At 48.4% G+C, this 14,073-nt stretch overlaps 2 protein-coding genes across 2 annotated transcripts in view; both read left to right on the plus strand.

The window, feature by feature from the left end:
• Positions 1 to 1,257: 1,257 nt before the first annotated feature.
• On the plus strand, positions 1,258 to 3,928 carry LOC132398877 (uncharacterized). The gene is made up of 2 exons (XM_059978709.1): positions 1,258 to 3,557; positions 3,836 to 3,928. The coding sequence occupies exon 1, from the start codon at positions 1,545 to 1,547 to the stop codon at positions 3,231 to 3,233; it is 1,689 nt and encodes a 562-aa protein (XP_059834692.1). The 5' UTR covers positions 1,258 to 1,544; the 3' UTR covers positions 3,234 to 3,557; positions 3,836 to 3,928.
• Positions 3,929 to 13,373: 9,445 nt separating this feature from the next.
• Positions 13,374 to 14,073, plus strand: part of LOC132400091 (high affinity nerve growth factor receptor-like) — a 49,460-nt gene continuing 48,760 nt past the window's right edge. The window contains exon 1 of the mRNA XM_059981168.1: positions 13,374 to 13,561. Coding sequence (XP_059837151.1) covers positions 13,374 to 13,561 — 188 coding nt within the window. The remainder of the gene's footprint in view (positions 13,562 to 14,073) is intronic.

Raw genomic sequence — 14,073 nt, forward strand, 5'->3', positions numbered from 1 at the left:
AATCCAACTCCTAAAAACTGTCGCAAAGTGCTGCCTTCTTAATCTTCAGCTGCAAACCTAAGTGAAAACATACCTTCTTGTCATGCTCATTGATTGGGCGCAGTCCAAGAAATGGAGACCTACTGTCTTCTTGCTCCGACAGATAGTCTGATCTACTGTTCCTGCACTATCTTGTGTGTTGCTCCAGATTCCAACATCCGTCACCTCGCAAGTTTATGGTTAGTTTTATTGTCTTTCATCCATATTCATGTAAACCACAAAATTAAACAACATTCCTCCAGACCAAAGTGCACAAGACAGTACATATAACTCACACACGTAACACATAAAGTAATATTGGCACAAATAAATTAGCAAATAATAAGATGCATATATGACATTGTGCTGTCTTTACGACAGTTATTTAGTTTATAATATTTTCGCTTAGTAATTCATTCAATAGTATTTTCTAGTTAGAATTAGAAGTGTTTAAAGTATATTCATTGCATGTAAAATATATCGGCATGCGATGACGTCACATCCGGTTTCGCCGCGTCTTGTGGGAAAACACCGGTTTGAAATTAGCGCGAGGGTGGGGGCTTTCCACGAGGCTCACCTGAGCACAAGCAGTTTTGCAGGCATGAGAAATCACAGTGAGAGCAACGCTGTAAGTTAATAGATAATCGATATATTGAACTAAGATGTTAATAGTGATCCTGTTAGAGGTAACGTCGGTAGATAATGTTTATGCTTTCGTTAGTTAAAGAGTCGCGGATAGTTTGCATGGAAGTGTATTTAAAGTAGTCAATGGAGCAGGTAAACTCTCCCTGTATACTGCACCTTAGTGTAATGTAGTTATAGTCACCTTTGCAAGTATTTACACTTGAAATGTGATATTAAGGAAGGAACAAATACTGTATCAATCTTGTATTGTTTTATCAACAGTTTTCACCATATGTTAATGTGAAGAGTGAACAGTAAATGGTTAATCTTACTGCGATCTGGTTCTTATTAACTGTGGTTTATCCGGACGTTAAATTCGGCGTTTCGTTACACCCGAAGGAGAACGTGACAGTGAAAAAGCGGCATTATCAGGTGCTTCAAGTGCTGCAATGTCAGCTCAATCCAGCATCAAGTCGACGCCGCCCAGCGACAAGGGCAGTAAACCGACATCAAGTAAGCCCACCCAGGCGTTATCAGGTGTTCCAAGTGCTGCAATGTCAACTCCATCCGGGATTAGACCAATTGTGGACAAACTTCCATTTGGGCTGCAGGACAAGTGGCTGACTGTTGCCTCAGAGTACAAGGAAGACCACGATGGTCGATTTCCTCCCTTTGAGCTCCTCACTAGGTTTGTGTGCAAGGAGGCGAAGAGGCGAAACGACCCTAGCCTTGTAGGTCCAGGAAGCAGTTCGATTTACACCAAGCCAGGCAGATCCGTTTCGAATGTTTTCAACATTGATAAACCCGTGTCAGTGCTCAAGACCGAAGCCCTTACGACTAACAACGACCCTGGCAAGTATTGTCCATTGCATAACAAACCTCACCCCCTGAAAGCATGCAGAATGTTTAGGGAAAAACCCCTTGAAGAGAGGACGGCTCTTCTCAAGGAGAAAAGAATATGTTTTAGATGCTGTTCCTCAACCTCTCACCTCGCCAGAGAGTGTACGATCGCCGTGAAGTGTCCGGAATGTGGCAGCCCAGATCACGTCGAGGCCATGCATCCCGACCTGTCACCACAAACCGAGAGCGCTCCTTCACCCCCACAACAGGACGGCGGGGAGGGAGAGGCTCACTCTAGGTCAATAGCTGTCAGCACGAACTGTACAGAAGTTTGCGGTCAAGCTCAGTCAAGTCGTTCTTGTTCCAAGATCTGCCTCACTAAGGTGTACCCTAAAGGAGCCAAAGACAAGGCCATCAAAGCCTATGTGATTCTGGACGATCAGAGCAATCGTTCACTAGTCAGTCCAGAGTTCTTTAAATTGTTCAACATTGAGAGTGAGCGGTTCCCATACTACCTCAAAACTTGCTCAGGCAACATGAAAACCCAAGGAAGGAAGGCAGAAGGCATCCAGATCGAGTCCCTGGATGGTAAAGTCGTCATCTGTCTCCCTCCGCTCTTAGAGTGCAATGAAATCATGAATAACCGCGCTGGGATCCCGACACCAAGTGCGGTGCTACACCAGCCGCATCTCCACCACATCGCCAAACACATCCCAGAACTGGATCCGAAAGCGGAAATACTCCTGCTATTAGGAAGAGATGTTATCCAGGTACACAAGGTTAGGCAGCAGATCAATGGACCACTCAACGCCCCCTTCGCGCAACGTCTGGATCTGGGCTGGGTGGTGATAGGAGAGGTGTGTCTCGGTGACGTACACAAACCGATGGTTAACACACTCAAGACCAATGTGCTAGAGAGTGGCCGCCATTCAATCTTTCGACCCTGCCCGAGTGTCCCGTGCATCAAGGAAGCACAACAAGGCGTTAACAAGCGCGAGGCAAGCGACGAGTCGCTGGGCCAGTCAGTCTTCGCTCTAACGAAGTATGACAACAAACTTGCACAATCAGCTCAAGATACCATTTCTTTAAAAACCAAAGACACCAAGGTCTTCAGAGATGAAGCAAATAATGGGGTTGCCCCATTGCCAATCAGAGAACCACGCCAGCGCTCACCAGATAACAAAGAGCAGGCAGTCAAACGGTTCACGTCCTTACGGAAAACCTGGAAAAGGAAACCTGAGATACAGCAACGCACCCGATTGGCCCACGAGGTACTGTGCACCCTAATGGCAGAGGTCACAGCCATTATAAACGCACAATCATTCCTACCTGTGTCTTCTGACCCAGAAAACCCCTTTATACTTTCGCCATCAACGCTCCTTACGCAGAAGGCAGGAGCACCTCCTCCACCAGGAGACTTCTCAGACAAGGATTTGTACACAAAGCAATGGAGACAAGTCCAGGCTCTGGCAAATCAGTTCTGGTCCCGCTGGAGACAAAAATATCTACCTTTGTTGCAACAGAGACAAAAGTGGACAGAACCCCGAAGGAATCTTCAAGTTGGAGACTTAGTCCTGCTCAGGGACAAGCAAGTCGCTCGCAACAGCTGGCCAACGGCCAGAATCACTGCTACATTCCCTAGCGAGGATGGACATGTCAGGAAGATCGAATTGAAGACTACCGACCAAGGCGATGTGAAAATTTACCAAGGGCCAGTTACAGAAGTTATTCTACTTCTACCCAATGACTGATTAAGAGACTAAGTTTTGTACTCTGCTCATTGTGACCTTACGAAGGTCAAGCGGGGAGTGTGCTGTCTTTACGACAGTTATTTAGTTTATAATATTTTCGCTTAGTAATTCATTCAATAGTATTTTCTAGTTAGAATTAGAAGTGTTTAAAGTATATTCATTGCATGTAAAATATATCGGCATGCGATGACGTCACATCCGGTTTCGCCGCGTCTTGTGGGAAAACACCGGTTTGAAATTAGCGCGAGGGTGGGGGCTTTCCACGAGGCTCACCTGAGCACAAGCAGTTTTGCAGGCATGAGAAATCACAGTGAGAGCAACGCTGTAAGTTAATAGATAATCGATATATTGAACTAAGATGTTAATAGTGATCCTGTTAGAGGTAACGTCGGTAGATAATGTTTATGCTTTCGTTAGTTAAAGAGTCGCGGATAGTTTGCATGGAAGTGTATTTAAAGTAGTCAATGGAGCAGGTAAACTCTCCCTGTATACTGCACCTTAGTGTAATGTAGTTATAGTCACCTTTGCAAGTATTTACACTTGAAATGTGATATTAAGGAAGGAACAAATACTGTATCAATCTTGTATTGTTTTATCAACAGTTTTCACCATATGTTAATGTGAAGAGTGAACAGTAAATGGTTAATCTTACTGCGATCTGGTTCTTATTAACTGTGGTTTATCCGGACGTTAAATTCGGCGTTTCGTTACACCCGAAGGAGAACGTGACAGACATAAGTTAAAAAGTACACAGTGTAACGCTATGGTTGACGGCAGGGAGTTGAGCAGGGCCTGGGGGAAGAAACTGTCTCCTATGCTAAAGGTTCTTGTCCTAATACTACAGTACTGTACTTCCTGCCTGTTGATCGCTGATCAAAGAGATTGCTGGACGGTTGGGAGGGATCATTAACAATGCCAAGAGCCCCTGATAAAGATCTCTAACGGGTGGAAGAGACTCCACCTCCCGCATTACCACAGACCTATCTCTGATTGTGCTTTATTTTTGTGCTAACACCTTCTGCATCACAATGTTCATTGTCTTCAACAATTTAAGTTCATGTTCAGTTTCTGTCATTCAACTGGATACCATCAAACGAAACAATGTTCCTATGAGCCAAGATGCACAACACAGTGCATGTAAGTCACACATATAAAATAATATTACCAAAAATAATTCAACCAATAATAAGGTGCATTTACATGTTTAAAAAGTAAACTGTAGCTGAAAACTGCATCTCCCATATCTGCACGCCTCCTCCTTCCCCCAGAACAAGTCAGTCTGCCTGGATGACTGATTTCTGAGAAGTACCACATTGACCCGCAGGTCACACAAAACGCTAGGCGAACTCAACGGGAAGCAGTGTCTGTGGGGGGGAAACAGTCAACCTTTTGGCCCAGGACCTTTCACCGGGACTCCAGCGCTGTTCCGGGTTCCAGCGTCATTCCAGTGTCCCCAGCCTGGAGAGTCACAATCCCGCCCTCCAGTATGCCCAGGAGAATGACGCCCCCCCCCCCCCCCACCTTGGGTTCATGGACCAGTTCACACATGGGGTGAGGTGGTGAAGAATATACCTGAGACCTGGGTATAAATTCCACCACCGCAGCTAATTGATGCCAGTTAATTATCCGGAATTAACATCAGAAAACCGATTCTGACTGATGTGGCGCAAACTCGACTGGTTCAATTATATCCTCCATGGAGGGATCTGCCGCCGGCCCTTCTGTGGGAGGTTCCTCGAGATCCTCTCTATGCCTCTGATGCTGATCGAGGAGCCCAGCAGAGGGCAGGAGAGGAGCGGAGATCGCAGCTGCAGCTCCGGTCAACAGTCAGGGACTGTTCTTTTCGGTCCTTTTCTCTCTTTCTCTCTCTCGCTCTCTCTCTCCCTCGCTCTTACTCACGTTCTTTCTTTCTCTCCTCTTTCTTTCTCTCCTCTCTCGCGCTTTCCCTCCCTCCCACCCTTCCTCTCTCCCTCTCTCTATCTCATTTCCCTCCTTCCTTTTGAATTTCTTCACCTCTCTTTCTTTCGATTCTCTCTGTCAGGTCTTCCAACACAGTCCGAGGATGTGCTGGGGGCAGCCCGCTAGTGTGGTCACGTTTCCAGCGCCAGCACAGCAAGCACATCACTTATTACCCCTGACCCATATGCCTCCGGGCTTCTCTCACATTCCGAAGACATCCGATTAGAGTTGGGGGTAGTGAGTTGCGAGCATGCATTTTTGGCGTCTGAGGTGTAGCTTGAGGACACTTGCTTGCTGCACACAGTGACCTGAGCCACAAACCATGCGAGTGCGGGCGTCTCTCCTGTGCATTCTGTAGGATGGCATGGTATTAAAAGTCTGGAACATCACATCCTCAGAATGTTTTTGTCATGGGCGCTGTATGTTTCAAAGTGCATGTGACAAATAATATTTAATCTTTATGTGGAAGAAAATCGCTGCACCAGGAGGAAACCCACGCGGTCCTGGGGAAAACGTAGAAACTCCTCACAGGACAGTGGCTGAAATTGAGCCTCGACCCTGTCACTGTAAAGAATTGCACTAACCAATACGCTACCACAGCCGCCGTCCCCTCCCCTCCACACGGTTACTCCTGAATCAGTTTGCCTGGTCCAGGGTTCCCCTTTCCGGCTGCATTTTCTAGTCTCTTTTATGAAATTTATCCCCACTGCTGTTTCCTGGTCTGGACACCTTCTGCTCCTTACTCTGTTGTATCTTTCTCCAGACTGGTTATCTAGATTGGGATCCCTGCTCCCCTCTGTCACATCCCACCCTGTGATATCAGGACCAGCCATCATTTCCTCTTTACTGTCCTTTCCCAAAGTGTCCGAGAATGCTTAATTCCCAACATTGGTCTGTTTGCAACCACAGCTCTAAAATGGCCATTAGAAGGCTCCTAGTTATTTCAATTTGTCTTACTAATTCCTTGATCTTGAGACAGATGTTACTTGCATTGCATTTAAAGAGCCCGGATCTTTCTCTGAGATTTTCAAGATCAGAATCTGGTTTAATATCACTGACACACAGTATGTTATGAAGTTTGTTGTCTTGCAGCAGAGGTACAGTTCAGTACATTAAAAATACAGCAAATTACAAGAAGAATTATATTTAAATAGTGCAAAAAGAAAGCAAAAAAGATCATGTTAATGGACTATTCAGAATACTGGTGGCGGGGGTGGAGAGGAAGAAGCTGTTCCTAAAATGTTGAGTGTGTGTCTTTGGGCTCCTGAACCCCTTCCCGGATGGTAGTAATGAGAAGACGGCATGGCCAAAGGTCCATGAGTCAGTCCTCATTAGAGGTTTGGAGATGGAATAGCTTAGTAACTTTAATTCTGTTGGCATTATCAAATCAGAGGATCTGTCCTGGAACCAGCACGTAAGGGTCATTACAAAGAAAGCACGGCAGTTCTACTTTCTGAGAAGTTTGCACCGTTTCTGCGTGGCATCAAAAACTTTAACAAACTTCTATAGACGCACAGAGGAGAGTAACCTGACTGATTGCATCACGGCCTTATACAGAAACAACGTACATGAACAGAAATGCCTACAAAATTAGTGGATACAGCCCAGTCTGTCATAGCCAAAACCCTCCCTGCCATTGAGCACATCTACAAAGGAGCGCTGCTACTAGAAAGCATCATCCATTATCAAATGCCCCCACCATCCAGGCCATGCTCTCGTTTCGCTGCTGCTATCTGGATGGAAGTACAGGAGCCTTAGGTTCACCAGTAGGTTCAGGAACAGTTATTACACTTCAACCATCAGAACCTTGAACTGGAATGGATAACTTCACTCACCCCAACACAGAACTATTCCACAACCTATAGGCTCACTTTCAAAGACCCTGTAACTGAGGTTCTCGGTATTTATTTATCTGTCAGTCTGTCTATCTATCTGTTTCTTTGTGTTTTCACAGTTTGCTGTCTTTTACATGTTGGTAGTCTGTCGGTCTTTATGTGCAGTTTTTCAATATACATTTATTATCAAAAGTATGTATGCAGGATACAACCCTGAGATTTGTCTTCCCACAGAAAGCCACGAAACGAAGTAAAACCATGGAACTTGTCAAAGAAAAACATCAAACCCCATGGCACAAAAAACAACAAATTGTGCACACGGCAAAAGACAAGTGAGAAGCAGAGTGCCAAACAGAGTCATTGAAAAACTCTGGAAATGTTCCGTTCAGCTGAGCCCAGCTGTTTAGTGTTGTGTCATTAGTTGAGTACAAAGCCAGTCCGCCCCCGTTAAAATCGCACAAAAGAGGAGAGACCAGAATGCAGAAACATATCATAATATGAGCTACGGAGTCCAAACCACAAACCGCGTCGATTAAACCTTGCCCAAGACCCAAAACTCCAGTGCCATCATTTGGCAGCATCCAGTGAGAGGGAGAAAGAGAACAATCGAACACAGGCACCTTCCCCTGGCAGCAGCAAGCGAGAAGGGAAGGGAGAGACCGGTCGAATGCAGGCAGATGGCATTGAACACCCACTCGCCTTCCGCTCTCGTCCTCAGTGTCCAACAAACCACCTGCTTAACACTAGTGTAATCATAGAACAATTTGCAATGAACTCTTAACCTATTTCTTTGGACTGTGGGAGGAAACTGCCGTACATCTTTGGACTGTGGGAAGAAACCGGAGCCACTGGATGAAAGCCATGCAGTAACAGGGACAACGTACACCTTCCTTACAGACTGCGTCGAAATTGAACTCCGAACTTCGGAACGTCCCGAGCTGCAGTAGCCTCGCAGTAACCGCTACATTACCATGGCGACTGGAATAATTTTATAATAATGTTTATTTTCTTGCAGGCATATGCAGGGAAAAAAAGCAATAGAATTTTTCAAAAAAACATACATCAACAAACACAACACAGCCAACCAAGCAAAAAAAAAAGACAAACTGCAAATAAAATTCATGTTGAGAGCACGAGTTCTCTGTAATAAGCAAAGATATTACTTCATGTTCTACTCCAACCCCAGGAGATGTCCCTAAATCCAGGCAGCCATGGGCTTTTTTGCACTATTTATTTAGTTTGTAACTGATAGTAATTGGCCTTGCCTTGTGGTGCTGCCAGAAAACAACGAATTCTACGACATATGTCGGAAAGAAGACCACATATCTACAGAATATTGAAAGGCAAAGATAGAGTGGACATGGAGAGGATGTTTCCAATAGTGGGGAAGACTAAGACCAGAATAGAGATGAGGAGGGATTTCTTTAACCAGAGGGTGGTGAATCTGTGGAATTCATTGCCACAGACGGCTGTGGAGGTCAAGTCCTTGGGTATATTTACAGCGGAGATTGATAGGTTCTCTAAGTTCTTGATTAGTCTGGCGTCAAATGTTGTCAGGAGAAGGCAGGAGAGTTGGGATTGAGAGGGAAAATAAACCTACCTTGTTGGAATGAGGGAGTAGACTCAGTAGGCTGAATGGCCTAATTCTGCTTCTGTCTTCTTAAGGCAGTGCTGGCCTTGGGATCTTGCTGTGCTTGTGTGCTGCAAGTGACCATCCTGGTTCGTGAGTCGCCACATTGTCCGGGCAGGTGGTATGGGAGGAGAGGGATGTATGTCCGTCATTGCCCTGGTCCTCTGCCGCATCCGGCGGAGGGGCAGGCTGCTCCCCACCTGCATCTGGCAGCTGTCCCAGTAGGAACCTTGCCTAGACCTTCACTCCTCTGATCCCCTGTGTGGGGTAGCCTCGGACTGCATCCATCCACTATTTTCGGGAGCAGGGGATACAGATGGACAATGGTCAGTGGGTAAAACCCTGACGGTGGGGCAGGAGGTGTCTGAGTCAGTGGTAAGGCTTCTCCAGCCTCTCCCCTTCCGTTCGCACCCACTCCAGACCAGCCTTCAGCTGAACCAGATCGGAATATCCTCCCCAGCCTCCATAAACCCTTCTTGTTGGGTCCCAAACTGTTCTGTCCCTAGATGACTGCTTGCCCTGGGGTATTAAAAGGAGTGTAGGGAGGTGTCAGTGGAGTTCCCTATGGGAGAAGCGGAGTGGGATGGAGACTGGAATTGAGATTTGGATAGGGATCAGGACTGGCATGGAAACTGGGACTGGGTTCATGATCCGGATGGGGCAGTGCTGAGCAGGAGTCAGTCTTTGACTGCACTCGCTCTCCAGCTGAGGGAGGCAGCTGGCCACAAGCCCTGGAACGGCTGCAGCTCTCTCCATTCCAGCTAATTATAGATGGCTCAGGCCATTAGAGTGGGGAGAGAGGCCCAGCAATATACATCTGTCTCCTGACCCTTTCTGCAAGATGACCCGCCTGTAATGATTATCCAATTAATAATTGATAACAAGCATTAAATTCGAGCTCAAACCATCCAAACATGTCACCTCTTGCACTCCTGCAGAACAGTTCAACAAACACACAACAACAAGAGCGTCTCCATGTCAACACTAGTAAGTACTGTATACCCCTCCCTGTAATAACTCATCCCGCACATTGTAAAGCTGACACAATCTACAGCCCTCACTGTAACACTTGCACACATCACACACACCTCACTGTAACACTGACAAACCCCACACCACTCACTGTAACACTTGCACACTTCACACACACCTCACTGTAACACTGACACACCTCACACCCCTCACTGTAACACTGACACATCCTACACCCCTCTCCGTAACACTGACACACCCCACACCCCTCACTGTAACACTGACACTCCCTACACCCCTCACTGTAACACTGACACACCTCACACCCCTCACTGTAACACTGACACATCCTACACCCCTCTCTGTAACACTGACACACCCCACACCCCTCACTGTAACTCCCTACACCCCTCACTGTAACACTGACATATCCTACACCCCTCACTGTAACACTGACACACCCCACACCCCTCACTGTAACACTGACACTCCCTACACCCCTCACTGTAACACTGACACATCCTACACCCCTCACTGTAACACTGACACTCCCTACACCCCTCACTGTAACACTGACATATCCTACACCCCTCACTGTAACACTGACACTCCCTACACCCCTCACTGTAACACTGACACACCCCACACCCCTCACTGTAACACTGACACACCTCACACCCCTCACTGTAACACTGACACATCCTACACCCCTCACTGTAACACTGACACACCTCACACCCCTCACTGTAACACTGACACTCCCTACACCCCTCTCTGTAACACTGACACACCCCACACCCCTCACTGTAACACTTGCACACTTCACACACACCTCACTGTAACACTGACACACCTCACACCCCTCACTGTAACACTGACACACCTCACACCCCTCACTGTGACACTGACACTCCCTACACCCCTCACTGTAACACTGACACACCCCACACCCCTCACTGTAACACTTGCACACTTCACACACACCTCACTGTAACACTGACACACCTCACACCCCTCACTGTGACACTGACACTCCCTACACCACACCGTTCATTGGATGGGTGTGGAGTAGGAGACTCAGGAAGTCACACTGTAGTATTGGAGTATTGTGTGCAGGTCTGGTTACCCCATTACAGGAAGAATGTGGAAGATCTGGTGAGGGTGTTCTCTGGGATGCTGCCTGGATTAGAGGGTATGGTAGTGTTAGTTATAAGGGGAGGGGTTGGATTGTTTGTTCCGTAACAGTGGAGGTTTGGAAGTTGGGGGTTGGGGTGGGCTGTGGCAAGTCATATAGAAGCTGATAGGATTATGGCATGCACAGATTGCACAGTCAGAGTCTTCCCCAAGGTGGCAATGTCAAATACTTGACAACACAGCTTTAAGGTGAGAGGGGCCGATGTTTAAAGGAGATGTGAGGGGCGAGTTTTTACACAGAGAATGGTGAGTGGCTAAAGTACACTGCCAGGTGTGGTGGAAGCAGATATGATGAAGGTGTTTAGGAAGCATTTGAACAGAGGGATAATGATCATTAACAGGGAGAAGTAAGTTAATTTATCAATATGGTCAGCAAGGTCATTGTGGGCTGAAGGGTCTTTTCCTGTGCTGTATCATTATATTCTCCACACCATCCTGTCACACCAACCCATCACACAGTCCACACCATCCCATCACACCAACCAGTCACACAATCAACATAGTCCCGTTACACCATTCCATCACACAGTCCACACCGTTCCATCACACCTTCCCGTAACACAGTCTACACCATCGCATCACACAGTCCCATCACACTGTTCTGTCACTCCATCCTGTCACACACTCCACACCAGCCCGTCGCACATTCAACATCGTCCCATCACACTCCCCAGTCACACAGTCCATACTGTCCCATCACATAATCCAAACTATCCCATCACACAGTCCACACCATCTCATCACACTCTCCGGTCACAGTCCACACAGTTCCATTGCATTGTCCCATCACACAGACTACATGGTCCCATCAACCTGTCCACACCACCCCATCACACAGTCCCGTCACACCGTCTCAACATACAGTCCACACCACCCCATCACACAGTCCCGTCACACCGTCTCAACATACAGTCCACACCACCCCATCACACAGTCCCATCACACCGTCTCAACATACAGTCCACACCACCCCATCACACAGTCCCAGAGACACAGATTGAAGCTCTCTCTACACTGTTCCATGATACACTCGGGGGGGGGGGGGCGTGGAGGTTAGTCACAGGGTGAAGATCTCTCTATCCTGTCATCCCAACACTGTCCAGTATCCAATGATCGGACACATTTATTGACGACAAAAGCAAGCTTTGTGTGAACGCTCCGGGACCCCCAGGGCTCCAGTGAAGATGCTCAGGGTGTGACAACCTAGTCGTTTACAGGGAACGCCACTCCCCTCAACTTGTTGGCCAGAAACATACTTTAGCTCTGAGAATCTGCAGCCTCTCGTTTCGTCCATTCCCCTTTCCTCACTTCCTTACCCCCTCTCACTCTCACTACCAACGTTATTCTCTGAAAGCTTCGCACCTCCCTTCTCACTGTTCACTGTTCCTGTGTCACAGCACCTATAACTGAAAGTGTCGGCCAAGTACACGTTGAATAATTCACCACACCCCATCTCGTAACCCCTCCAGCCCCTACACCACTCCACATCTCTGTAGCCCCTCCAGCCCCTACACCACTCCACATCTCTGTAACCCTCCACTCCGATCCCTACAATATTCTCCGTCTCTGTAACACTCCCCCCCCCCGCCCGTATCCCCCTCCCCTGCCTGTGTGACCCCCACCCCGACCCCTACATCCTCCCTGCCGGTGTGACCCCTCCCCCCCGACTTTCGGCTCCACCTGCACCCCCACCCGCTACCGGAGCCCGAGCTGGAAGCCGCCGACATCGGCGAGAGAGAAAAGGTATGTTCACACTGGGAATTCTGTCGGAAAATCTATAATGGCTCATCGCAATTATCGTGGCTGGCTACATTAACTCGGAGAGCTGCCCAATGCTCGCCCCCTCCCTCACTGTGTAAATCTATTTGTCAAAACACACACAGCAATCTTCGACAGGTTACAGACGCTAGGGAGCACGAAGGCTCCGGAGGGAACATCCCTTTAATTTGCACACTTGCCTTTAAGAGCTGCCCCTCTGACAGTCCAGGAACAGAGCGGAGCCCGGAATGTGAAGTGACCAGACGTCTCCCTCCCGCTCTCTCTGGTCCCTTTCACTTTCCCCTCCACCCCGGGTGACTCTCTCTGCCTCCAGGAGTCTCGCACCCTACCCCTCTCTCCCTTTTCCACTCTCCGTCCCCCTCTCAATCTCTCTGCTACTCTCTCCTGCCCTCCCTCTCTCCTCTACTGCTGCTGCCTCTTCTCCCGATGTGATACACACTCTCTGTTTCTCTCTCTCTCACCCTCTCTCCCCATACAATCTTTCTGTTCTCTCCTTTATCTTTCACACTTCCCTCTCTATTTCCCTCTCCCTCTCGCCCTTTCCATCTCTGTCCTCCCTCCCCATCTCTGATATTTGAACCCTCTTCTCCCTTCTCTCTCCCCCTCTATTCCTCCCTCTTCCTCCTTCTCCTATTTCTGTCTTTCTCTGTCTCTCCCATTCCCTGTCACTCTCTTTCTTCCCCTCCATCTCTACTCTCTTCCTCTGTCTCCTTCCCTCCCCTCTCCCCCACACTCTCCCTCGCCTGTGTCCCTTTGGGTGGGGAGCTGAGAATGGGCCGCTGTCTCCGTCCCAGGACCCTGGTTCAGTTGATACTGCTGCCTCTGCTGTGCCGTTGGAACGTGGCTGCCTGTCCCACCCACTGCAAGTGCTCTCCCACCTCGGTCGAGTGCGCTGAGGCTGGCACGGGTGTGGGTTTCCCCTTCCTGGACCTGGACGAGAGAGCCAACATAACTGAGATGTGAGTACAGGTACAGCTCCCCCTCCCCCCACCCAGATCCCCATTAGCCTCAGACCCACACATCCCTCCCCCTCCCCCCCGGTCTCCGTGGTTCACCCTGGGTAGTGGCTTTGCACCAGTAGGCCATTACCCCCAAAACCTCGCCCTGGAGACTGCGGGAAATGGCATCGTTACTCTCCTCTGACCAGCAACCCCGCAGCTGTAACAACGCAGGAAGATGCCCAAGGTTGCAACAAGGTGTCCTGACCGGCTGGGGAGGAACAGGGGTCCCACAAAGGTGTGTTCAGGAATGAGCACGTAGGGCAGAGAGGCTGGGAGGATAAGGAAGAAATTCCAGAGCTTGGGACCTGGACAGTTTAAGGCAGGGCTGCTGGTAACAGAGCAGTCAGATCAGGTTAATAGGGAGGGTGAAATCAGAGGGGCAGAGGGGATGGAGATGAGTATTTGAACCAGAGATAGGGAGGGGTTTGGGGATATAGAGATCCGGCCCCAGACCTTCACCCTCTCCATGA

Source organism: Hypanus sabinus, chromosome 9 (genome assembly GCF_030144855.1).
Source record: "Hypanus sabinus isolate sHypSab1 chromosome 9, sHypSab1.hap1, whole genome shotgun sequence".
In the NCBI taxonomy this organism is placed as follows: Eukaryota; Metazoa; Chordata; class Chondrichthyes; order Myliobatiformes; family Dasyatidae; genus Hypanus; species Hypanus sabinus.

Bases quoted from the DNA above. Each gene is read 5' to 3' on its own strand.
- LOC132398877 (XM_059978709.1), top strand. From the start codon at position 1,545: ATGTTTAGGGAAAAACCCCTTGAAGAGAGGACGGCTCTTCTCAAGGAG.